Source organism: Chionomys nivalis, chromosome 16 (assembly GCF_950005125.1).
Source record: "Chionomys nivalis chromosome 16, mChiNiv1.1, whole genome shotgun sequence".
In the NCBI taxonomy this organism is placed as follows: domain Eukaryota; kingdom Metazoa; phylum Chordata; class Mammalia; order Rodentia; family Cricetidae; genus Chionomys; species Chionomys nivalis.
Window position 1 is genome coordinate 48,653,759 of NC_080101.1, and position 27,991 is coordinate 48,681,749.

General features: G+C 39.4%; 1 protein-coding gene across 1 annotated transcript in view; it reads left to right on the top strand.

Moving 5' to 3' along the window:
- The window catches only part of Prex2 (phosphatidylinositol-3,4,5-trisphosphate dependent Rac exchange factor 2), a 283,473-nt gene that overhangs the window by 84,931 nt on the left and 170,551 nt on the right, over positions 1 to 27,991 (top strand). Inside the window, exons 6-10 of the mRNA XM_057790240.1 lie at positions 4,982 to 5,143; positions 14,118 to 14,251; positions 18,604 to 18,707; positions 23,854 to 24,003; positions 25,559 to 25,703. Of these exons, the coding sequence (XP_057646223.1) occupies positions 4,982 to 5,143; positions 14,118 to 14,251; positions 18,604 to 18,707; positions 23,854 to 24,003; positions 25,559 to 25,703 (695 nt within the window). The remainder of the gene's footprint in view (positions 1 to 4,981; positions 5,144 to 14,117; positions 14,252 to 18,603; positions 18,708 to 23,853; positions 24,004 to 25,558; positions 25,704 to 27,991) is intronic.

Here is a 27,991-nt window from a genome sequence, read left to right on the forward strand (position 1 = left end):
TCACCACCAGACCTATCATTATGGAAAGGAATGAAGCCCAACTGGGCTGGAAGGCATTGGTGCTGCCAGTGATTTCCTTTACAGATGAATCAGCGTTCAAGGAGCCTCTGAGGGCATTTCCAACAGGAAGTGACCTTCTTGCACACAGAGGAAGCAAGCCTTAGGCTTAGACTGTATGGGGGAAGGGGAGGGAGAGCATTTATCTGGTTGGCTCTTGTGACCATGGTGCTGGTCCTTTTTTCTTTCTTTTCATGGTTCTGTTATAAAAAGACTGAGTTTGTGACCTAGACAAATTAAAAAAGCTTGCTATTGTTTTGTCTGGGACAGCTACTAGTGTCTGGAGCTTTTTATGAGTGTCTGAGCTGCATGAGTTAAGAGCATGGCTTTTAGTGTTGCGTTCTCCAGTGGTTCAGGGTACATTGGTGTATTTTCCCAGTGCAGTCCTCCTTGTCTTCCTGTAGTGTATCATTATACACTACACTAAGGAGTTTGGACTTTAGCCTTCTTAAGACCCTCTATAACACAGCAGAACAAATGTCCTTTCCATTCTTCATGTGGTCATTGGGATTTCAGAAGGACTTCTGCGAGGGTCTAGCCTCATACCCCATTGGGAAGCCCATGTCCACTTTCATTTTCTTCCTCCTCCAAGAGCCTGCCCTAACACTCTTCTCTTCTCCAGAAGAGTAGTGTTTGTACTAATGACATTATCCCATCTTTGTGCCTTGCTTCAGATATCTAGGTTAGTTCAAAGTATTGATCACCCTTGTGTGGATCCTCCATAGTACTTCACAGTCATTCAGTTCTGCCAAGGTAAAGGAGGCCTGGACAAACATAACTCCACCTGAGAGGAAACCGCCCTTTTGGGTGTTGGGAGAGTACAAGGATACTTACTTTGTTTATCCTTGGGATAATGGTGGTGAGCATATACAAGTTACTGTGGGTCTTGATCTTCCCAGAGATCAGGAAAGATCCTTGGAGGCTTTTTACTTACTATTTGGGTTTTCTTGGGTGAAGGGTTTTCTTCTAATAACTCTCCCTCTTCCACATCCTTTCTCCCTGGGTTAGAGTTTGAGCCATAGTTCACTGATGTGGTATCCTCCTTAATGTGAGAGGCATCAGAAAGTATCACAGAGACAGCATCACACTTCTTGGCTACTGGTAGATCAGTATGAACCCAAGTTAAGTTGCCCCCAGACAGGATCTTTGTAGAATGCTTTATGCTCTATGAAGGCAGTCTCCAGATTAAGCCCCTCAAATCCAGTTCTCAGATTTTAATTTACATTTGCTCCCCTCTCCAATTATTTCAGATATAGAACAGAAGGAGGAACTAGCTGACTTCTGGTCAAAACTCTGGTAGGGTGGCAGATAGCTTCCATGTTACCTAACAGCCCAATAGGTTTCTAACTGCTCTGCTAATGGTCCCTTCTGACTTAGGGGGGAGGAGCTAAGACAAGTAAAGAATGTTGGAAGTCAGACAAAATAATGTCCTAACAAGATCCTGCCCAACTAGAGTAGACGCGATAAGATGCCAACAAGATCCTATGTAGTCAGAGAAGACTAGATAAGACCCTAACAAGATCCTACCCAATTATAGAAGACTAGATAAGACCCTAACAAGATCCTACCCAATTATAGAAGACTAGATAAGACCCTAACAAGATCCCACCCAGTCAGAGAAGACAAGTTAAGACCCTAACAAGATCTCACCCAGTCAGAGGAGACTAGATAAGACCCTAATAAGATCCTACCAAATTAGAGTAGACTAGATAAGATGCCAACAAGATCCTATGTAGTCCGAGAAGACTAGGTAAGATGCCAACAAGATCTTAGCCAATTAGAGAAGACTAGGTGAGATGCCAACATGATCCTATATAGTCAGAGAAAACTAGATAAGACCCTTACAAGCTTCTACCCAGTCAGAGAAGACTAGATAAGACTCTAACAAGATCCTGCCCAGTCAGAGAAAACTGTGGTTGTTAGGATAAAGATAAAAAAATCCAATCTCATGAGGAGTAAAGTTCAGAAAGTTTCTTTGGAGCCAGCTGCCTGACTAACTTGTAAGAGATCTGCAGCCTCAACCCAAGGAGTGGGTGCAAACCATGGCACTCTCAGTCAGAGCTGTCTGAAAGAATTTTTTTGCTCTCTGAAACAAAGGCAGGAGAACTAAATTTGAAAGTGAACCTTCTCTATCAAAGAAGTGGGAAAAATAAAGTGACCAGCCTGCAGTTTCCATCATTCCTTAAATGTAGCAGTAGTGGCGTTCTTGTTTCAGGATGGGGAAGGGATGCCAGCAAACCCAGTGGTCGCCCCATGCCATACTTTCATGGCTTGACTCAGTTTATCCTGACCTTAATATTTAGGTGATCCTCTGAAGGACTTGCAGGCAAGTCTTCCAAAAATGTTACTGTCTGGAAAGGGAACATCTCAGACATGGTAGGCAGCAAACTTTGCTAAAAAAGAAAAAGAAGCACACACACCCACAGAAGACTCCCATAAGTGCCAACAGAAACCCTAACTAACCCCAGGGAGGACTTGAAGTTTTTCATTGTTTTGGTGTTATGATCAGGGGCCTCTCCTTTTATCTGGGTGTGGTCAATGTACACAAAGGAGAGGGAGCTGCTAGGCACACAGCTTCATGAGAATTGAGACATGTCCAGGACCAGCCTTGGGAATGTCTGGGGCTTCGTGTGTGTGTGTGTGTGTTTGTGTTGGAGCTGTGTTGCACACAGCCTTTGTTCTGGATAGAGAATTCAGAAATTTACCATCTGCTTGTTTACCTATAGCCTCCTTCCTTAGCTGTCTGCCTGTCAGGGTGCTTATCCGCCTTCAAGGTATCTTTCCTTGATTGCTCTCTACTTTTGTTTTTTTGAAGCAAGGTCTCTCTCTTACTGAGCCTAAAACTTATCAATTTAGCTAAACTGGATGACCAATGAGTGTCGGGGGTTCTGGAATCTCTGTTCTCACCCTTACCAGTAAGGCTATAGGTGCAGACAACCTCACCCAGATTTTGACGCAGACTCTGGGGATCAGAATTTGGGTCCTCATGCTTATGTGGCAGACATTTTATGGACCTCTGCAGCCTATAAAAATATTTTCAGCATTTTTTAAAAGAAGGACTTTGTATTACAAAACTGGTTTAGAGTGGCTTGGCTAAGCTGTGAAAAGTCTTATAGTGAAGCAAAGGCAGGAACCTCCAGCTGAAAAGTTTTGGCACAGCCTGTAACTTGCAGTATCAATACCAGCACGGTTCTATATGTTCTGATGCTCTGAGCATCCCTGCAAATCTTCAGCTAAGGGATTCAGTGTGCTTATACACCCATAGTTGCTCTTATCCCTGATCTCTTGTTGTGATCCCAGATATTTTCTTTATTGTAAGGGCAAGAAGGGAATGTTAAGGATACATCATAAACAAGTAGTTGTGTTTAATCACTCATGGCTGATTAGGGATGACCTTACATGTTTAAATTTAATTAATTTTTTAAAGCATCATAGATAGATACATCCCCATATATCTATGATACATAGATCTACATGAAATAGAGTAGTTGAGAAAAGTGAAGCAGAGGTGACCTCCTTGCCCTTTGGGAAGGCGATTTCCATTCACAAAAAATGAAAAAGACTTACATATACAGATAGGCCTATATTGAAAAATTAAACTTGGATTCTTTTTGAGTGGTTTTATTTATTCAGAGGAAAGTATTAAAATGCACTGGATTATGTTGTGAAGAACTTTCAGACTCTGAGAGTGAGTGACCAGTAGAGTCATTGTTTTTTGTTCATTTCACATTTATCCAACTCATGCCTCAAGTCCTCAGATTAGTGTTGGGTACCATTCCAGCGGCCCACATCCTGTCCTGAAGATTGAGGTCCACATTTCGTATAATTTTAAAAAGTCTTTGTTTCTGAGAATTTACTTCTAAGGTTGCATGTCCCTCTTATGGATTTGGGGTCCAGAATTAAAATTTCAACTTCATCTTGGGAATAGTGTGATGTGTATCAAACACAAGGTCAAAGTTTCTTTCAAAGTATTCAACAGTGAAGCAGCTAAGAACTTCCTGCCGTCCCATTGCATGTCGAGAAATAAAAAAAAACATCTGAAATTCTGTCTCAGGGTTTCTGTAATTGTGTTAGTGCCTTGATGATGACAACTGCCATAAAGAAACAAATGACCAATTAAAAAACAGTGTGGTCACATCTGTCTAGACAGTGGGTGAAGATGTTTAACTTTGTGCGTCTAAAGAACAGTGATGAAGACCATTGAATATACTTAAAATATTACAGATTATTCTGCTTTTGATATTTGAAATGAAAAGTAGCTTCCTTATTTAAGTCTTAGTTTCTGCTTTGGGGATAGAACATTTATTTATGTTTTTCTTTTCATTTCAAATAGCAAAAGCAGAAGGAGTAAGAGCAACTGGTGGAGGTGACACAGACCTCTCCTCTAATGGTGTGATGGCGTGAAACTGATCAATTAGTGCTTTTTGCTAGAGTAGAAAATATATACAAATGTTGCTTTATTCATGGCATATTGTTATAGTTTCTCAAAACATATTAGAAATATTAACTTGATTCAGTTTTGAAACTGTGGTGCTTATTTATGTGAAGATCTGGTAAAGACTCTTAAGAAAAGAAAATTAATGTGTACTGATATGCTTCTGTTATAACAAAAGTCAGATTATAAAAACTTTGATATGGTTCAGGTGAGATATTTGGTGATTTGTGAGAGAGAAGAAACCTTGTGCCCGTTCTAAACTGCAGTTAAGTTTGAGGAAAGATCACAATGACTACCAAAATGAGCATTAAATAGTGCTTACTCATTGATTTGACCTTTTGCCTTTGATCTCTATCTTAGTGGAGTTGATGATGTCACTTAGCAGCGTGGCTGTCACCGTCTTTGTAGTTTGCATTTCCTGGTCAGTCTGAACCTGGCGTACCACAGAACTGGAGATCAAAGGGTGGTTTGTTTTCTGTGTATAAACAGGAATTACTGAAGCGGACTCCACGGAAACACGGTGACTATGCAGCATTGATGGAAGCCCTCCAAGCCATGAAAGCTGTCTGTTCCAACATAAACGAGGCCAAGAGACAGATGGAGAAGCTGGAAGCTTTAGAAGAGTGGCAGTCACACATTGAAGGCTGGGAGGTACGTGTTCTTTGCTCAACTTCTCAGCTCCGTGTAGTTGTGGAGTTATATGCGGGGCTTCTTTTCAATGGAGGGAACCACACGTGGTCATCTTCTAGCAGCCCATGGACCACAGTTCGCCCTGAAAGTGCTTTTCTTATTACTCTCACACATGTGTAAGATAGAGGTCATCTTGACCTGAGAAATTTGTGATACTGTGTGCCTCCAGGCTTTGGCACTTCAGAATTTGGGGGGAGCACAGTTCCCATTTTCCTGTCCTGGTTTTAATCAACAAGTACAGAACCTGAATGTTTGGGAAAATAAAGGATTGCATGTGCTGTGATATCACTTTTAGACTCCTAAATTGGAGACTTGATGTTGAATTTCATTTTGAGCCTACCTAATCGCTCTGTGCATTGATTTCTTCATTTCTAAACCAAAGGAGATCTCTATGATTTGGTCTTATTTGTCCAGTCAAAATGAAAAGTTGAGTTTTATGAGTCATTGAAGAATGCTTTTCTATTTATTTTATTTTTTAAGATAAAAAAGCAAATGAAGATCCTGGTTGAGAATCAGATGTTCTAGCTATGGTGACTGGTGATGTTGAGTCTCAGTTACTCCACAGGAATGAAATCCTGCACTTCTGCTATAAAAATAAGCTAAAATTCTGGTTTGAAATGACCATAACTTAAATGAATATGAACTTTAAGCTAGCAAACTCTTTTTTACTATGGTAAAGTAAGCAATTAGGATAATGAAAAATATAAACAGCAATGAAAATGTACAGCCAAGTACAAATCACATAAATCCAGAGAGTACTTTCATCTTTGGGGAGTTGTCATTAACTAACTTTATCTTCAATTTGTTAGTTTTTATTTAGACCTAAATTATATTCATCCAGATATGCAAAGAAATCATCAATGTTGACTTGGGGCAATCCTCCTATTTGGTCAACCCCTGCTATGAATCATTGAAAGTGCGAACTGGGGTCTGACTTAGCTTCCCCGTGTCTGTTTTCTTCCATCGGGAGTGTTCAGGATGGCCCTCCTGCAGCATGTTTGTGGCCTCTTTCAATCACGGAGAATGGCTGTGTGTTTTACAGTTTATTCATGATGATAATTCCTTTCCTGCAGGGCGGTTGTCCTGCTGGGGCAAGAAAAATGGAGCCAAGTTTGCTTTTGCAACTTTGTTGTCAGTCAAATGCTGGAAGAAAAACCAACTCTCTTAAACTTGCAGGATTTGTCTGCGTAATTTGCAAGGCCTTTTGCTACAACAAGAACTTCAGAGACTCTTTTCAGAACTGTGGAATCTGCTGCTGTAATTTCATTTCCTTCTAGTGTGCAACCTAAAAAAAATTGAGCTTACTACAGAGAAAAGGATTTGTTTAAACACTGTTGTTGTTTTGCACAGCCTTGGGTTGTGTTATTTTGCACGTAGCCCGCAGCAGGGGGGCTATCAATTAGGTCAGTTGCTATAATTTGTGACCTGAATGTCCCCAAAAGCATGTTGAAGGCTGTTTCCCCAGTGTGTGGTGGTAGTGCTTTCAGGTGAGGCCTGGGAAGGGTGCCTTTAAAGGGACCTTTGAGGTGCTGTGGTCTTCCTGTTTCTCCCTTTTACTTCCTTTCCTCCATGAGGTAAGCAACCATCTCTACACACACTTCCACCGTGATGTTCAGTTTCACAGTAGACCAAAGCAATGGGGCCAGGTGGCAAAGGACTGCAATTTTGGAATACATGAAACTAGAAACAAACTTTCCCTCTTCAACCCACTGATTTATTTCAGGTATCTGTTGTTGTTGCAGAAGGCTGGCTGCCAGCCCTGAGTTTTACAATATTACAAACGGAGTCTTGAAGCTGAGGAAGTGAGTGAAGCTTCATCAGTTCTGCTAAGCATGCAGGGAACCAGCAAGAACTCAACTGTATCAGAGGCTGAACATTTGATAAGTCTGGCTAGTTCCAAACAGAGTGCTGAGCCCTGTCTTCTTGAGAAGATTTTGGTAATCCGTAAATGAGATACGGCCATAGATTTGAGAGTTCAGGACTTTGGAGCCTGAAACTTAGAGAGAGAGAGAGGTTGAGCCACTTGCTTGCTAACTTCTGATAAGGTCTGGCTGTGTATTCTAGCCCATAATAATGATGAGGTGAGCTATTAATTCTTTATAGAAGGGGTCTAGGGTATGTTACTCTTCTAAGAGTACTCTGTAGAAGCCCAGGGTTAACTCTGCCCTGAGAGAACAGAAATAATTTAAAGAGGTACTCCCGATTGTTGGTAGTAGTTGCTGATAAATGTTGATACTCTTGTGCGGTTAGGACGATCCAAGTTCTGTTGTAGGTGGAACGATGACACTCAAAGGTGGCAGAGTCTCTTGTAGGGTTTTTGTAGTTAGAAACTTGGGGTAAATGCTAAGAAGGAGCTTCTTGTGAAACTATTGCAGGTCTCTCATGAACCCCTCAAGGACATAGCATTCCTGCCCTGAATAGCACCTATGCCTCACAAGGGATGAATTTGCACTATTTCTAACTTTGGGTGGAAATTCTTCTCATTCACTTATCCGGGGTCACACTGTCCCATCAATCAAAGAAATGTTTTGCTTTTGTTTATTAGTTTTTGTTTTTTTTTGAGACAGGGTTTCTCTATATAGCCCCGACTATCCCGGTACTTGCTCTGTAGACCAGGATAGTTCAACTCAGGGATTCACCTGCCTCTGCCTCTGCCTCTGCCTCCTGAGTGCTGGGACTAAAGACATCACCATCACTGCCCTGCAAGAGGTTTTGGTTTTATAATAAATTCTCACAAATAATTTGCCCACCTAGAACTTTGTGATAATAAATGATCATTTATAATGGTGTGTAGGTAGAATTTACATAAATAGTTGAAATTTTTTGTTCTCAAATCATATGAAATAACGAGGAAAGAAAGGGATAGCTTTTAAGGAGACTTGGGGTTTAGTCTGGGCTCCTGCGAGTTATTTTTTCCTCTGGGGCAATACATCAGGCTTCCATTGTAGATAGTGTGGGTGATTTCAGGGGTGCAAGGAGGGTGAGAGGGCAAGCTTTGAATACTGTGAGAGCTCTGTAAATATGATACAGTATTCTGAAGTTTCCGTCAGATTTTATCCTTAAGAATTTCCTATTTTCATAATAGATGAACTCAGCTAGTGATGGCTACTATATTGCTCTATTAGATACTTAGTACTTTGACAAAATGCTTGGTGAAAGCAACTTGAAGCAAGGGCATCATGACGTGGAGGGCACGGTGGCAGGACACTAAGGTGACGGTCACATTGTGTCCTCAGGGAGCAGACAGAGAAGCATGAGCTGGTGCTTAGCTGTGTTCCCCCTTTCATGTAGCCCAAGACCTCAGCCTGTGAGGTGCTGCTCCCACAGTCCAGATGTGTCTTTCGTTCTCAGTTAAACTTCTGGAAATGCCTTCACAGACATGCTAGAGGTGTGATTTCAAATCCAGTCAAGTTGACAATGCAGATTAAACATCACAATTACTTAAGGTTATACGAATCTAAGCCATTGTGCTATCTAGTTTTCTGTCAGCGTGACGCAAGCCATAGTCACTGAGAGGAAGGAACCTCAACTGAGAGCACGTCTCCAGAAGATCATGTTGTAAGCAGGCAAGCCGATAGGGCATTGTAAGGATTGGTAGGGAAGGGCCCAACTTATTGTGGGTGGTTCCATCCCTCTACTAGTGGTCCTGGGTTCTATAAGAAAGCAGGCCCGAGCAAGCCAGTAAGCAGTACCCCTCGGTGGGCTCTGCATCAGCTCCTGCCTCCAGGTTTCTGCCTTGCTTGAGTTCCTGTCCTGACTTCCTTCAATGATCAACGATAATGTGGAAGTACAGGCTGAATAAACCCTCTCCTCCCCAACTTGCTTTGGGTTGTGATGTGTCATCATACCAGTAGTACCTATAACTAGAACAGCCATGGACTTTTCAAATTAAAGTTAATATTACAGAAACTGTGTAGGTCATATCACCAATAGAAAAGCTACAGGGTCAGACTTGAAAATGATTTGGGGGCAACCATTCTTTCGGACAGTCTTATCAAGCCCTAGCTAAAGAGAATAGGCTCTAATAATTTTTAAGAAATCTTTTAGCACTCCATTTAAAACTCAGTATAGCAATCTAAGACAGTTGTAATCTTATTTGGATTAATTCAGTCATGGGAAGATAGAGGTCCTTCCCTGATGATCGTCCGGTCACCACTGGGGAAATACTGAGCTGCTAGTGTACGTGCCTGAAGGAATACCTAAGCTTGATTACTTAACTCATGATCTGGGGCATCCAACTGTAGTGGCATTTCATTTGTATTTTTAATAAATAAAGTTTGCCTAAAGATCAGAGAGTCAAATAGCCCCTCTGTTCATCTTTATAGACCAGGTAGTAGTGACACACACCTTTAATCCCAATAGTCACACTAGTTTGTCATAGAAACTGGGTAGTGCATGCCTTTAATCCCAGCCCTAGCAAGGATTTTAAAATGGGCGGAAATAGCTCTCTGTCTCAGTCTCCTTTTGAGATTCCTGAGGCAGAATTGCCATTTTGAACTGAGGTCAAGGTAAGAGCCAATGGCTGGCTTCTTTTCTTTTCTGGTCTTCAGGTTGAACCCCAATATCTGTCTCTGAGTTTTTATTAATTATGCTTCATCCAAGAGTATATCAGAAGTATCTGGCAGGGCCGTGAGAGCTTCAGAGTAGATGACAGGACATGTTGGGCATGCATGAAAAGGAGTTAAGTCATCTGTAAAGTAGAGGTGCAGGGGAAGGACCAGAATCCCCGTTAGTAATTCATTCTCATAGAAACCGACCTGGTCCCATAAGATCTCCTTCATATTTTGTGAGGTCAGTGTCCTGACCTAATTTCATTCCCTACTCACCTGTCCTTAAAGACTCTACCACCTCAACATTGTCATACTAAGACTCAGGACACGAGCCTCTGGGGGCTTAGCCTCGACTGTGGCTGTGAGTGTGAACATTTCCTAAAATTATTACTCCCTTTTTGTCGACTTATAAGTTAGGACAGTTTAATTTGCCCACTTTCTCAAAACAATAAGCTAAAGTTTAGGTTTGCAAATTGGCAACTAGGAAAAATATAGCTGATTCTTAGAAGGTGCTTTGCTTCCTACCTGCTGTTTGGCTGTAAGTTCATTAAAGAAATTAGGGTTTTCTCAGCACTTATGCAATAACTAAGACCGAGAAGGTGTCATGTTTTGCTTGTTCATCTTTGATGTTATACTTCTTTTCAGAGCCGTTTGTTATACTAGTTCCCGGGAGAATGGCAGTGCCTACTGTATTTTGATAATGAGTCAATGAAATGCAGCCATAAGCTGAGAATCTCCAAGTAATCTACCAGGCTTACTGAACTCATATGTCAACAGCTAATATATTTCAAACAAGAAATTCACCAGGAGATTAATCAGAGTTGTCGACTCATTCCCTAGAACTCATTCTGAGTTCCAGCTTGATTTCGGTGGCTCAGTTATGTGGTTTATGCTTTAGGTTCTAGATTCACACTGAAGTGTTTGGATAAATCAATAGCATGGCATTGTTTAGTAATTCAGCTTAAAATCCTTGACGGGTTTATTTGGAAGTAGTCTCGCAAATGTGAGGAAAATCCCAATAAAATATAAGAGAGGGAATCATTAATTTGGAATGGTTGGGGGCAAATGATGAAGGTTGTTTTATTTTAAAAAAGGAAAGAAACAGAAGGAAAATGTGACATTTCTTGATTTCTTTTCACATTTGAAAATACAATTTTAAATTTTGCTGTTGTTTTTTTTTTTTTTTTTTTTTTTTTTTTTTTTTTTTTTTTTTTTGTTTCTGACAAATAATCTCATGTCGTGGTCCAGGCTGATTTGGAAATTGCTATGTAAACTGGGTTTATTAATGATGACTCAGATTTGACTCCTAATATCAAAGGCATGTTCCCAGCTCTACATGGCTGTTTTGAAATCAGTCCTTGACGCTAGAATCTGGTTGCTAGTTACATTTGATTTAGTTTGCAATTGACTTGAAGCTATGTTCTCTTATTACTTCTTGAGTTTGAATCTTCCAGAAGCTGCCAGTGAGACTGTTCTGTTTCCCCTCGAGGTAACTTGATAAATAGAGTATCTTCTACCTTGAGGTAGAACTGTTAGGAGTAGTTCCTCTTATTTGAGAATAAGTATTTTCGGAAAAGGGGCATGAAAAATGAATCCACATAAGATTTCATTAAATGTGGGAATCTTGGGGACGTTTTCCTGGTAAAATGAGTATATTATTCATTTGATTTAGCCTTACATTAAACTATTGAAGTTACAGTGTGAAACCCAGAAGGATGAATCAGATGCATCTTCTGTGTGGTATATATATTTTCTAGCAATTTTAGATGATTATCCTGTGGTGTTTTTCATGTTGTACTTGACTCCCTGTTTTTAAGAGGTTTCTCTCTGTGAGAGTATCCAGAGGGCTCATGAAGTTCCAGCATCCTGAAAGGATCCATGTGCTAAGCCCCCATCTCACCAAGCTAGTCAGCTTCTTCAGTGTGAGTGGGACTGTCTTTGATGGGTCTTGGCCAAGGCATTGCGTGAGTTTGGGGAGTTTTTAAAGAGTTCATCCTCTTTCATGTACTCCAAGATTTTATAGTTTCTCTTTAGTCTTTTGTGATTGACATACAGAAAGAAGGGAGGACTGATAACATAGCTTAATTTCAGTGGGAGTCAATTAGCTAATTAATAGTTTAATATCACAGGAAGTACATCTTTGTAGAAACTTATGCCTGGAGAAAATATCTAGCATATTGCTTGACATGTAGAGATGTTCAAAATGTGACGTTACTATTCTGGAGAAAGTGCCTATTCACAGTTGTTCAAGAACTAAATGCCTATTTGGTAGGGAATAGGTAAGTGTTTAGAATTAAATATTGGCCTTGATTGTAAAAGGTAAAATACTCGCCAGGCTAAGTGACATTCTTCACTATTGAAGGGACACTCAGTACTGTTAAAAGGCAGTTTGAAAGGCAGACTGCCATAGCTCCTGAAAGAAGAAAAGTGTCTGATGACTTTGCTACCCTAGAACACTTTGAATGAGTTGTTAGGTCAATTTTATATAAAATGCTTTTAATTATTTTATAAACAACAGGTCAGGGAATACATTTTTAGGCTTTATGTCATGTGGAAATATTTACTGGCGTCTGAATATGTAAATTGGATTATGTACATGGAATACTTATTTAACAGTCTAAGTAAGATAACATGGCAGCGACCCTTTGTACTAGGCTACTGTGTGTTACAGTAAGGGTAGTTTAAAGAGATTGTATTCTGTGCCTTTTGTGAAATTTCTGCTGGAAAATGCCCTTTCCATACTATTTTGAGGGTAACTTATATAATCAACTTGAGAAGTATCCTTTTATTATATGATAATTTTACTCTGGTCATTCCTAAGATAAGGATACTACTAATTATAAGTAAGTAGTTGGAAATCACACTATAGAACTGAAACCTATGTTCACGTTCACGGTAATTTGTGCTCAGTGAACACATGATGGAGGATCAAGCTGTATGAAGGCTTACATATGTATGTAAACTGTCAGAATGAAAAGAAGCTTAAAGAAGAGCTCTCCTAAGATTACATATGTTTGTAACATGGATAATCAAGTAAACATAAAAACACATTCTCTTCATTAATATCCTGTTTAGAAATTTTGTATTATAGATTTGAGTTTTCATTTAACTTTATTGTTTTAGTTGACTCTAAGACCTATACCAGTAATTATTGTGGAAATATGAAACTGCAGTTAATGCTCTGAATATTGAATTGCAAAACCACAAGATAGAAACATTGATATACACAAGCACCAGTGATTTGCTTTCAGTTTAAAAGAAGCCAGATACATTTAAAACTGAAATATTCTTGCTGCAGAGACCAGACAGAGAGATCCACTAAAAACTTGTGCTCCTTGTTGTTGTGGTGGTCTCTTGAATCTGACTCAATGCAGCCAGTGCTGGCTAGCAAACAGACTGAAGTGTTAGCAGGCAGCGAGAACAGACACAGCTCCTGTCGGAGTCCCGTGGTGGTGTACAGAGCTATTCTCTGTTGAAGCCTGGGGATGGCTGCTTCTCTCTGACTGTACTTCTCCTCTCAAGGCAACTGCTTCTTAGGAATTAGCCAGAGGCGTTGGATCCCCTGTAACTGGAGTTAAAGCCACCTGGCTTGGGTGCTGGGCAGGAAGCTCTCACCCACTAAGCAATCCTCCAGCCCATTTTTCTGTTTTTATTTATTTTTCCCCTCTTCTCTGTAATTAGAGTCGATCTTTAAATTGATACACGCTAATAATTTAGTCATTTTTAATCTTTATGTTTGTGATTATAGTGTAATTATGTCATTCCCCCTTCCCTTCCCTGGTTCCAAATCCTCTCATATACCCCTATTTGTTGTCTTTGAAGTTCATGGTTTACTTCTTTTTTTCATTGTGGTTATTGCATCCATGTGTGTGTGTGTGTGTGTGTGTATGTATGTGTGTGTGTGTGTGTGTTTTCTTCCCCTGTTACACCTGAGTGTTCAGGGCTGAATGTTTGATATTGGATGACCAATTATTGTGCTCTTAATGAGGGAATACTATTTCCCACACCACACCCCAGCACTCTTTAGTTGTCTATAGTTCTTTGTGTAGGGCCTAGGCCTCCTGAGCTCCCCCGGCTTCTGTTTTAGCATGGCTGTTGTTATAGCTTCAGTTGTCTTAGGTAGACCCAGAGTCTCTCTGTAGACTGCCCTGAGGACTGATGGGAGGGAGAAGCCATTCAGTGTAACTCGTTTGACGTCCTGTGTGCACATTAATAAAAACAAGTGAAATTTCGAAGCGAATAATTGCACACAAACATCCCATCAGGGCTTTAGTTGTGGCACAGTGTGCTTGTCTGGCTTTCTGCTGCGCTTCATTGATCCCAGCACTACAAAGACTATAGAAATCAGGTAATCAGACAATACATCTTTTCTTTTCCTCACCCAGGGATCCAACATTACCGACACCTGCACAGAGATGCTGATGTGGGGAGTCTTAATGAAAATTTCTTCTGGAAATATTCAAGAACGGGTGTTTTTTCTGTTTGATAATCTGTTGGTGTACTGCAAAAGAAAACACAGGTAAGCTTGTCAATAAAGTCACACTCTGGAAATACTTTCTCCCATCTCACAGGCTCCCCATTTGTGCAGGAATCCCAGAACTCATCCTGCCTATAACCCATTTCACCCCAGCTCCCCTTGCCTGCTTTCTCTGCCTGCTCGATGTGTGCTGACCTGGGTATGCACCCCTTGCTCACTCCCCCACAGCTCTCTCAAGGAGAGGCCTATCTGTGGGAGATGCTGGTGTATTTCTCTCTGACCTAATTCTGCTTCTGAGCCATTTCCTCCCGTATCTGCAGGAGTCTCAGCAATGTGAGATTCAGTTTATCCATCTTCCCGTTCACCGCTCACAGCTCACCTCATCTCAGCTTTAGCTTTGATCCCTTTCCAGTCTCCTCTCATCATTTTTTTCCACAATTCGTGTGGTTGGCATATTGAGAACTTTGGACCCACATTCCCTTCCCTGTTACACTTAGGCCATCAGCCCCATGCCTGTAGGCAGAGCTCGTTAGCACCAACAGTTAGGACATTTGAGCCTCCATTTTAGTTATCCCAACCTGAACGCTTATATATGTGGTCATCATATCTGGAGCTTTTGGAAAATGAATGTCAGTGTAGAAAATGCTTGTGTTCTGTGGTCTTACAGTCTTGTAGAAATCAACCGAGAAGTTTTACTGGGGTAAAACCCTACTATGTGTACAGCAGATATCCTTAGCGAATGCACAGCATGGAGTGCACAGTGGTTACCAATGGAGATCAGCAGATGAGCGGCTCTCAATCTGTGGGTCTCAGCCCTTTGGGGGTCACTTATCAGATAACCTGTGTGTCAGATTACATACATTTACACCATGATTCCTACCAGTAGAAAAATTATAATTATAAAGTAGCAATAAAATAATTATAGGTTGGGGGTCACCACAATATAAGAAACTGTATCAAAGGGTTGCAGCATTAGGAAGATTGGCAATGGCTCAACCAAACAGATATCCTCTTTACTCCAAAATTAGAGAAGCCTGTGCATGAACCATCTGTTCCTTTAACCAGGGCATCCAAGTCTATTTACAGGCTTCATCTTAGCATAGGCCTTAGAGATCTAGAGCTACTTTGAGAGCAGAGCAACCTGAGCCTCCTTCCAGTCCTATAATATTGTAATCACGAGAACCAGGGACTCAGTGCATTCATTTCAATTCTCCACTCGCCTTCTTGAAAAGCGATGTGTTAAATTAACCATCTCCTCTCGGGATTCTTTTAATGCTATGGAGTATTAGTAAAGAATAGGGTAAAAATGATTTACGGTATAGCATGTAATGCCAATGAATAAGATTGTACATAGTTTTACTTGGTAACTTTCAAAGATAGTGTCAAAGTATATTTAGATATTCCTATTTATCTTTTCTGGTCGATAGTTTCTTAAATGTATATTCAGTTCCATATAGCAATAGTTTATTCATCTATTAACTGCTTCACAGTATCCTATTGGTTGGCTCTATCCTATTCAGTTAATCACGGTTTGTTACGTCTTTTCCTATCACTGGACTTTAGCATGCTTTGCAGCTTTTTGCTACTGTCTGACATTAGTTCTGGTAGCGTAAAACACAGTCAGACGACAGTAATGATGTAATGAACGCATACAAAGGTGCAGTTCCATCACATGGGACAAAATTGGTCTGAATTTTCATGTAGGGTCATTTTTCTTGAGAAATTAAAGATGTGCCAATTTCAACTACTGGTTAGATTTACATATTACAACTCAATGTCACCATGCAAGATATAAAACCTGTTCAAAATTCAAAATGGTACATAAATAAAATTAATAGCTTTAAAAATAGGACCCAGGGCTAGAGAGATGGCTTGGAGGTTAAGAGCATTGCCTGCTCTACCAAAGGTCCTGAGTTCAATTCCCAGCAACCACATGGTGGCTCACAACCATCTGTAATGGGGTCTGGTGCCCTCTTCTGGCCTGCAGGCATAGACACAGACAGAATGTTGTATACATAATAAATAAATAAATACTTAAAAATAAAAATAGGACCCCATGATGGATCATTCTTTTGTGCACATGTCGTATGTAGTCTTTCTGTGTGTATATAAGAGAATGTGTATTTGTGTGTGTGCATGCTTGTTAATGTGTTATGTGAATATGTATGTATGTGAGTATATGTGTTGTATCTGTATGTATAGGCTAAGAGTGTGTGTTATCTGTGTGATTTTTGTATTAGGAGTATGTGCTGTATGTATGTGAATGTTTTGCATGCATATGAGTATGTGTGTGTGTGTATATGTGTGTGTTTCATGTTAGTGTATGTGTAAGTAGCCACAATTGTTTTTTCTATGACCAAAACTCTCTTCAATTATATTAAGCCATTTACATGTGACAGCGGTTGAAAGAAAGGATTCCAGTTTCCAAGAGATGTCCTTTCATGATATCATGGTCCTGTTTTCTGTCTTGTAAAACATACAGTCACCTGTTTACATAACATAATTATACATACTAATATATATAACATAAGCATACAAATGATGAAATGATAGAAAATTTTATTATAATTGTTAAACACAGGAAAACTTTTACATAATTAAATATTTATTGCTTAGAAAATATCTGTAGTAAATATATAATGTGAACCTAATATGTATATGAATGTCTGACATTCTAGCATTAAGATTTTCATAGGTTCCCTGGCCCGAGTTTCTGATTAATGAGATTTAAAAAGGAATTGTAGCAGAGTGCATATAGAGATTGCTGTCCAAGTGGACTTGAGGAGTGTGGGTTGGTGCTGGTTAGGGGCTACAGGCTCTCTGGTCAGATGAATTCGTTAGTCAGTTTTAGCCGTCATGAAGGACTGCTGACTGCAGATGGGGGTTAGGAAAGAAAAGCCAGCTGTGCTGTGTTTTCCACGGAAGGAGGCATGGGAGGGGGAAGAATATGGAGACAGCTTCCAGTGTCCTCCTGCTCCCTCGGGGAAGGTCAGGCCTTAGAGGAGAGGAGACAGGGATAAATTAGTGGACAGAAATGGCTAGCTGTTCTAACTCAAGATGATAAGGATCAAATTCCAGGCAGACTTCCGTTGTTGAGTCAGATTAAAAGCTATGCCAATTAAAGTCTGTTGATTGACTTGAGTGAATTTTAATTTTGAATATTTTTTGGAGATTCTTTACTGCTTAGAAGAAAAACAACTTTCCCCTACTTGATTGTCCCAATATGTAACTGGAATTCCCTGTTACAAGTTTATCTGTAGACCTGGGTGGAGCTCTTACTTTGTTAGGTATTTTTCAGTTTAAAAATGTAGATTATTATATAAGTAAATGATACTTTTAGAAGTATTGCAAATGTAGTAAAGGACTTGTTAAACAGTTATACCATGATCATATCATAGAAATAATACAAAAACATGTTTTTAAAGAGTTATTTCTTTTTATGTGTCTAAGTGTTTTATCTGCATGTACACTTTGTGTGTGCTTAGTGCCCGGTGAGGCCAGAAGAGGGTGCCAGATTGTCTGGAGCTGGAATGACAGAGGTTGTGAGGAACCATGCAGGTCTTGGGAATTGAAAGCAGTTCTTCTGCAGAGAAGCAGATCGTCTTAAGGATGAGTCATCTCCAGCCCTCAAGAAACATAGTCTTGCAGCTGAGTATTGCTTGACTTATGAGCTTCCAGCAGGCTAGTTTCTCTGACGAGGAATCAGAAGAACTAATTGAGTTTCCTTAGCAGGTCTTGAAAAAACTGGAAATTGTCAGTTACCTAAAATTGAGAATCAAGGATGTGATTTTTGAATTCTCAAACTCAAGTGTGGCGTTAAAATCACTGACTTTCATTATCTGTCAGTTGGGTTTGACAGTGTTGAAGTCCTATGTTGAGGAAATGTGTGTGATTATATCACCGCTGCTATACAGTCTTTAGCCTAAAGCTTGCTCTATCTGTTTGTCTGTTTATCTATTTATCTGTCTGTCTGCCTGTATAAATTCATATATAAGGGGATGAAGATGTAGCTCACTTGGTGGAGTAATTTTATAGCAAGCAGGAAGCCTGGGTTAGATCCCCAGTATCAAGAAACAGGCTATGGTCATACACATCTGTCATCTTAGCATTTGGAAAGGGAAGCAGGAGGATCAGGAGTTCAAGGTCATCCTGTACTATATAGCTTATTTTAGGTTTGCTTAGTTTACATGAGATCCTGCTTCACAAATCTCCCTCCTCCCAGCCTGCATAGCAACCCACCAGCACCACTGTGAATGCGAAGATTGAATAAAATCAGCTGCCCCCAACTTTTTATGATATTGACCAATCGGAGACATTTTTCAAAGAATTTTTTTAAAATATACCGTCTTGCATTAAGTGTAGTAACAAAAGCTTTGCGGTTTCATTTGTTTCAGACGGCTGAAGAATAGCAAGGCATCCACAGATGGACATCGGTACATTTTTCGAGGCCGGATCAATACTGAGGTGATGGAAGTGGAAAATGTGGATGATGGTACAGGTAAGTGCACTTGGTGCGGTGGTTTCTTCTTTCCACAAGCCATTCGCGTGTTACCTCAACTTTCTTCTTCTTCTTTTATTTCCTTGGTAATTCCTTTCGTTTCCTTTCAATGAGCTAAGATTTTAAATGAGACCCTATGTTCCCGAAACTCCGTGCCAAACTGAGCATGTCCCCCGCCAAGTACTTTCCGTGTGAGAACACTGGGTAAGATGAGGAATGGAAAATATTATCAGGCTTATCTGCAGTCATCCACACCAACTCAACAACTATATCTAGATCAAAATGGAAGGGGTGGAGATAAAGTTTCGAGCATGCCTGGAATTTCTGATGGAAAATTAAGTGGGAAAGCGTTTTATTTTACTTGAATTCTAGTCACATTTCGGATTGTTATATACAAGGTGTAGGCAAAGTGCTTTCTAGAAAATGCAGAAGCTCTCAGACACCTAATTACACTGACTTGAATCAAAACTTGCTGAAGATATAATTGTGTTTGGTGTAAGACTAACTTAGCTTTTGATTGACATGCAAAATATAACTCAATTATTCTCCTAAGCCCAGGGCCTTTCACTTGTCAGGCAGAAGCCCTGCTGCCGAACTAAGTTCTCAACCACTTAGGAATAGCTATGATAAATTGTTTATAATATTTAATGACTTGTATTCTATTATGGTTATACTACAGCATGGAAGAGTTGATAGTATGTCCTTCCAAAGTGAAAACGTTTGAATAATTGTCTTCACATTATTTTCCATGTTGAGTGAGGATGTCAATAGTTTGGTCTGAGGCGAGATTGCCCTTCACCCATTTTCTGGATTTCAGTGGCTTTAGTTTAGTTCCTTCTAGAGGATTACTGCTATGGGCTGTTTGTTTGTTTATGATGTTATTAAATAACAACGTTAAAAGCAATAGTAGGAATATGACTGAGATTCCCGGGATCAACTTTCATAGTACGTTTGAAATCTCTTTTACAAACTGGTGTATTTATGTGGTTTGGCAGAAAGAATGAATGAAGGCTGTTGACTTTTTAAAAGTGTGATTTCTAGTTCAATGGGCAAACAACAGGTTTTAGTATAGTGATAAAATTTGAATGAGATAAGACTGGCAATTTTTAGTCTTAGGATACTTGTCCAGTTGTTTTGTTTTGCTTTGTGCTGTGGTGGGTGTCAAACCTAGTTCCCCAGGTAGGATGGGCAGGTAGTGCATTACTGCTCTGTTTTGTCTCAGATATTTTTTAAAAGTCCAATCATTTTAAAATAGAGACTTTAAAGTGCACTCATTCCAAATACAGAGCCTTGAAAGAGTCCTATAGTGTTATTTTCCGTCACTACCTCCCCGGGTCAGGAGTGGGTAAACATCATATGTACTCACTCATAAGTGGCTTTTAGACATAAAGCAAAGAAAACCAGCCTACAATCCACAATCCCAGAGAACCTAGACAACAAAGAGGACCCTAAGAGAGACATACATGGATCTAATCTACATGGGGAATAGAAAAAGACAACATCTCCTGAGGAAATTGGGAGCATGGGGACGATGGGAGAGGATAGAAAGGGAGGGGAGAGGAAGGGAGGAGAGCAGAGAAAAATGTATAGCTAATAAAATCAATTTAAAAATTAAAAATAAATAAATAAAATAGAGATTTTTGCAACCATTATTTCTACATAAATATTTAGAACCATCTTAAGGTATTGAGTATATTACTGTAATATTAAGCTTTGCTTTTAAATACAGATTATTGTTGTTATTATTAATGATATTATTATTCCATGTGTATGATGTGCCTGTGAGTAGGGCATGCATGTGGCGTCAGAGTCCAACCTTCAGAAGTCAGCTTCTCTCTTCTGTCAGTTCTAGAGATTGAGCTCAGGAAGTGAGGATTGTGTAGCAAACACTTTTCACCTTCTGAGCCATCTCAGTGCCCTGAATACATCCCTAATAAAAATATAACAGATTTACAATGTTAACTAGACTGCAAATGCATAATTTTTTCTGATACCCTTAATTTTTTATGTTATTTAAAAATTTGAGTATTCAAACAGTTAAGAGATGAGCAATTTGTTATAGTTTTAAATGGATATTTGAGTCTTTTTTTTTGTTCTAAGTAATGTCCTGCATTGTGTTAGATGTCAGAATTCTTTCTTGCATTATTTGATAGAATCAAAGATTTGTTTCAAAACTAATTTTCTTCATGTTAAGTATTCCTATGAATGGGTAGTGGTTTTCAAATTTTTCCTTAGGATTGAAACATTCACTGTTGATCATCAGAGTGAGCATTGAATGTCTTATGGAGATATCATTATTAGTATTTGATATTTTGGACAATCACTTTGGTGATTCGCCCATTTCCTAGCTTGTGTGTACGTACAGTAGTTGGATATTTTTCAGCTTGCTGAAATGAAAGTGTTATTAAATGACGACCACTGTGTTCACTGAGGTTTGTTATGGCTCTGGAAGGAATTCTCTGCTCACGTGGCTTCAAAGTCATTCATGGCTGGTTTGGGTTTGGCCCTTGAACATTTCTGGTTTTATAAGTAATCAGATAGTGTGAATTTTTGAACTTGAACATTCCGCATTTAATGAGTAGGAGTTTAAATTCCATTCTCTTTTGGACATCTTCAAAAATTAGTTCAGGTCCATTGAAGCTTATTAAATTCTGGGTTAATCACCCAATTGTTATTTCATTTGATGATATTTTTAATTATTAAATAGGAAAAAGAGCCTAAGGGTATATCTCAGTGACAGAGTGCACACTTAGCATTAAAGAGGCCTTGAGTTGGATCCCTAGCAACCATCAAATCAAAACCAAACAAAACTCACTAAAGAAACAACACCATTGACCTTTTCCTTGGTCTTAGTGAGAACGATCTTTATAGATAAGTTTATTACAGTGAATATTTTGAACAGTGTGCTGTGGTTGTATAGCTACTTACGTAGTATTGTATTTTAAAGAAAATGAGAAGCAACTGCTTATTTTGTAAGATATATGCTAATTGTATTATGAAATATGTGTACTCAGTTTGAGGCTCCTTATGTGTGGATATATTTAAAATTACAAATGCTACATTAAAAACACAATAGAAAACAATTCTCATCTGAACTTTAAATGGAGTATCATTATTCTTCCATTTAAAATCACATGAAATGGAGCTGGAGAGATGGTTCAGCCATTAAGATCACTTGCTACTCTTCAGGAGAACTCAAGTTGGGTTTCCAACATGCATGCTGTAACTATAACTCCAGTTATAACTGTGTTAAGTACAGGTTCAGGGGATCTATCTGGCTTCCTCTTCTGGTCTTAGCAGGCACTCAAACATCCATGATGTGTGCTTGCCTGCCCACACAAGCTAATTTGTTTAAAGTCCTTTGGTACAATCTGATTTTTCCGAACACTACTTGTAGAGCAATGGTTGTGCTACTTGGGCAGATTGATTCTTTCCAGCTTGAGAAGCAGAGTAGTAAGTGATTTTACTATTGTTTGTGAGAAGAATATGCTGTGCTTGTTTTAAAATAGACCCAGTATTTCTTTCTCATGTTGACCTAACATGCCCTTTGTAAATGTCGTTCTCTGAAGTGTGATTATAGGGAAGATAATGTAGGTGGGAATGTGGGGTCTTTAAGCAACAGAGCAAGGTTCATGTGTAAGGACCTTGTCAGGTGACAACTAACAAGAAGGAGTTGCAATTACTTTTAATAGAAAAAATTGCTTTGGTTTCATTTTCACTAGTTCATTAAAATTTTTTTAGTAAAAAGTATAGCGTAATTATAAAGTCATTTTTATAGTCTCTTGAATATAAAAATTAATCCATAACTAATAAAAGCTAATCCATAATCTTCCATGGACTTTGAGGTTCTGCTGTTTTTAATTGAATATGAACATAGGTATGTAAAAATGAGAAAACCCAAAAGCTAATTTTAAAAATTTGAGATTCTGAGCCAGGCATTGGTGGTGCACAACTTTAATCCCAGCGCTCAGAAGGCAGAGGCAGGTATATCTCTGTGAATTCAAGGCCAGCCTGGTTTACAGAGTGAATTCCAGGGTATCCAGGGCTATACAGAGAAACCCTGTCTTGAAAAACAAACAAATAGAAAAAAAAGCCAAAATATTAAGATTCTGTATGATGAAAACTTGCTTTCTGTAGGCTTACTATACATATCTAAAATGCAGATCAATGTTTGATCTAATTTGGCTGATGTAGATGTAACCAGGTTGAGAATATATTTTGGGGATCATTCACTTAACAGAAGATAATGGGGTGGTTTGCCATTAATAAGAAAGAAATGGCCATCAAGAATATCTACTTCCTCTCAAAACAATACAATAGGTGGCTTTGGAGAAGAGATGCCAAGCCAGGTGCCACTTGGGTGTTCCCTAACCCTCTCTCATGTGTGGCTGGTTCAGTGTACCTGCTGTTGCTGCCTAGGATGTTCAGGGAGACAAATGGTGTTACTTTGGTTGGTGCTGATGCTGAGTCGGGCTGCCACCATTTATTTCTCCTTCTTGGAATCTTCGCTTGGTGGAGTGACTGGCTAGTAAGCAGCTATTATGTCACTGAGTCTCCCTGCTTTTACTGTGTGGAATGGTGTGTGTACAAAGAGGACATCCCATTCTGGTGCAGCAGCAACAGACTGGCAGGCATATGTTTCTGTTTGTTGTGTCTTCCTTGTATACACACATTCTGTTCGCTGACTTTATCTCCATGCAACATTCATTAAAAAAAAAATAGAAATTGATCTGTTCAGTAAGACTTTCTTTATTCTGAAACATAGAATATATTTTCAGGCAGCATTATAAAGATAAGGTTAACTTAATATCTTGATTGTTTGATTATGGAAAAATGCTTAAACGTTTCTTATTTTATTACTTTGAAAAATTTACTAATATATTTGGGCATGGTTAAAATGAATGTTAAATTGTAGTATTTAATTACATGTAACATATCAGCCCTGTGAGTTAGGTATGTATGTTCCATTAATGAGCACTAAATATACCAAACTATTTCCCTAATTTTCATGTGTATAGTATATGAGTATTGTGCATATAGCCACACTATATTTTTTATTTCCTGGCTTTCGTGCTCTCACCAGTTGGATGGTCATGCTGATGTAACACAAACTGCTCTTTAGTTATTGCTCTTGACTTCTTTGCAGCGGATTTTCACAGCAGTGGGCACATTGTTATGAATGGGTGGAAGATACATAACACAGCAAAAAATAAATGGTTTGTGTGCATGGCAAAAAGCGCTGAAGAAAAGCATGAATGGTTTGAAGCTATTTTGAAAGAAAGAGAACGCCGGAAAGGTGGGTGCAGAAAAGGGGAGCTCTTGTGCTTTGTGAATGCCATTTAGGAAAACAGCTTTCCCTCAGGTTGACCCCTACTTACCCAAATGGTTATGACCTGTCCAAGCTTAAAATACTGAAAACAAAAAATATCCATGTTCTATAAAATCTCTGATGATATTTGTTTTATCAGGCTCTATCCTTATCTAATTATTCATTTCTACTGATAAATGTTAATAGTTCTTAGGTTGTAAAAATCACAGAATTTTAGTATCAAATTTTTTGGTTTGACGACTAAAACGCAATTCAAGCATTTCTTCTGCAGTGGTTCCCGCTGCCCCATCCACTGGCTGTGAATGGTTGCAGGATTTTAGCTTTCATTCTGGCTTCCTTGACCTATATTCTCTGCCCAGCTTATCCATCCTCATGTCTGGGACTTCTGTCCTTTACTTGTGTGCTTCTTTGTGCCCGGCCTTGTCTTCTCTCTTCGTCTCCTACTCACCAGCCATGCTGACCCCCAGACTTTCCTTGACATTGTCAGGGTTCAGTGGACTTCTTTCTACTTGGCAGTTTGCCTAAAATGCATCTCTGCTTTCCTTTCCTTTTGAAACCTGGAAGGCATCCTGATTCCCCTCTCTGTCATATCTGTAAGTAGCCACTGCTCTGTTCCAGACTCTGCCCTCTAGGCAACCTACAAAGCGACAGAACTTTCTTTCCCATAGTACGTGCTCTTTTCACATAAAACTTCATAAAAATCTTATTTCGTAGAATACATTGCTGTCTCCCTAGTACCTGAGGAACTAAGTGATTTAGCTCTACCAGGACATTGCCACACCCCACAGGGCACCTGTAGTCTCATCTAAACCTCAGGACTCTATGCCTTGGATTGCTCAGTTTTAGTGGCTCTTGTAAGATTCTTTCTTAGAAATAAGGATTCACAATGTTGCATTTAAACATGGTCTTCTTGTGAACAATTTTATAGCATTTCTCTGACAAAGGTGAGATGTGCTCAATGAGCCTCTCCTACTACAGAAAGCGGGAGTCCCCTCCGGGATGGACCGCAAGCATAGTAAAGCAAATCTCATTTGCCCTTCCTCCACTGGCGAAACCATGTGTCCTTGGGGCACATCCTTGCAGGGGTGCCTCACACACTGGAATATAGCCTGGTCAGTCTCACTAGGATGCTATGAATTTCTTAGAAACTGGCCTCACTTCTATAGAGCTCAAACCTACACTATCTACTCAGTGGTTATCAACCTGTGGCTAGCACCCTTTGGGGGTCAAATAAGCCTTTCTCAGGGGTCACCTAAGACCATCGGAAAACACAGATATTTGCAGTACAGTTCATTACAGTTCATAACAGTAGAAAAATTACATTGATGAAGTAGCAACAAAAATCATTTTATGGTTGGGGGATCACCACAACATGAGGAACTATATTAAAGGGTTGCCGCATTAGAACCAATGTGTGTCTAGCTGATGGTAGATGTGGCAGTAAGGGCTGGCTTAATGAGGTTATGAGCGAATAGATGAAAGCTTTTAGTTAACGTGGTGTTTATTATTTCATTTTTGATAGGCTTAAAATTGGGCATGGAGCAAGACACCTGGGTAATGATCTCTGAGCAGGGTGAGAAACTGTATAAAATGATGTGCCAACAGGGAAATCTGATCAAAGACAGAAAAAGAAAACTGACTACATTCCCCAAGTGCTTCCTTGGAAGGTAAGCTTAGTCTCCTGGGTGTATCGTCTATTTCATGTGATTTGTGTTTTAAGAATGTTATCCTTAGCAGTTTTTAATCCTTACTCATATTTGGCATTTTCTAGACAGAGAGATATGAGGTAATGGTCAATGATGCAGGGTCACGGATAGCCCCTTGAGCCACCCATTTGTCATCATTGACCCCCACAATTGCTAATAGCCTTGTTATCAGGGGGAATTAGAGCTTGTGTTTGGGCAAGGAGTGTCAGGCTGGCGGTATGCCTGTTGGGGCCAGGATGATGGACTTGATGTGGCAGAGGCAGGGTCTGAGAACTAGCATTGGGCATGAATCCATAAAATGAAGGGATATTGGAGGGTAGAGAGAAGACAATCTAACTTCTGCTTAGCCAGAATTCATACAGCTGGAGTCAGAGAAACGGGGTATAGGTAAAGAATCTAATAGATTGTCATGTGAGGGGCCTAGAACCTGAGACTGTGTGCTGTTTGGGTACCAGAGGCTCTCTGAATGGGAAGGGTAACTGCTTCAGCTGGGTCTTCGTAGGCCAGGCTCTAGTCTTGCTTCTTTCTGTGAATAGTTTTGAATCCAGTAATCCATGCTTCTGTAGTTATTTAAAGAAGCAAAAACTATGGATTAAGGAGCTTGACACATCCATCTAGTTAGAGAATGCTGAAGTCGGTCCGCAGTTCCCTGGAGTTATAGTGAAGATCAGACTATGATCAATCATCTTTGTTCAGCTCCTGACACTTCCATTGGTTAGCACAATGGTTTGGGATAGTTTAGTTTCTATTTCCCTTTGATCCATGGAGTTGGTGAATTTGTAACTCTCATGATATCCTGTAACTAGCTACCAGGAGATAGTATATGACCACATCTGAACTGTAGACAAGGAGACTTCAGACTGAAGTGAAGTAAGTTTTCCTGTTAGACTATTTTCGAATAGCCATCCCTCAAATAATGACACGAGAACTTATTATTAGTTATGAAAACTTGGCCTTTAGGCTTGTCTCAACTAGCTTTTATAACTTAAATTAACCCATTTATATTAATCCACATTCTGTCATGTGGTGCTACCTCTCTTCCATCTTGCTTCTCTTATTTCCTCTCAAATATCCCACTTAAAGAAGGCCAGAATTGGCTCTCTTATTAAGAGGGAGCATCCTCTTGGGTGGCAGGGGGCCACAGTTGCCTAAAGATATTACCGAAGCTCTGTACCTGTGCTCCGTCAACACCCTTTGGATGATACCTAGTATGAAGGAAAGCAGATCTGACATACGTAAAAGATCCATCAGGCACCACAAGCATGGCATCTCTTGCGATAATTCCATGGGTGTAACTTGAGGGTTCCCATGGTGATATGTCTACTTGTAAGAGAGTTGCTGCAAGTTTTGGCTTCTCAGCAGTTTTTATTGGCATACAACTTAGTTATAGGTGATCTTTGCTTCATTGATAAAGCCTCTTGTGAATTTCCTTTCTGACGTCACTCCCATGTTAAAAAAAAATCACCATTTCACATGCTTAAATCAGCTCCTTTTCTCATCTAAGTTAGGCATTTAATGAAGTAGGGAAAATCAGAATGAAGAATTATGCTTTGGTTTTATATGAACCAGTTCGATCCACTGGCCTTCTAAGAGCCCATTGTGTATCAGACCCTGTGCTGACGTACCTCGTCCCAAGCAATCCTGTAGTACCACCATGATAGTGATGTTCTCATTTGTAACATGGTATTTTACATTCTTAAACCTTTTCTTTTTTATTGTCTTAAATTATCTTCTTTTGCTCTTTCTCTTATGTATGTCTTTCTTTTGTATGACTCTTATTTAATGAAAAAAATGAAAGCCCCCTATCTACTTTTCTGCCTTAATATGTGTTTCTTAAGGTAAACAACCTACTTGGAGAATTTTGTGCCCCTTGATTATTTGATATAAGGTGTTTGTCACCTGTGGGATAAATGGAAAATAATGTGTTTGGTTGGTGACCATAGTTTCAATTCTCTGGCCTGAGTATAAAGAAGAAAAATGATTCTAAAACATATTTATTTGTTTATGTAAATGTTCAGGTATTATAGTTCTTAAGTATAAATATGAGAATATTTTAGTTTCAAATTGTCTGTATTTATTGTATATTTATCTCAGTGATAACCACGACTATTTGTTTTGGGGGGGGGGCATCATCTTTTAATTAAATCCATATTTGAATGATGTCTTTGGGAAAGAGGGGCATCCCCAAGTACCGTTATTTAGTGAGTGCAGTGTCTGAGAGCAAATAGGATTTATGTGATTGTGAACTC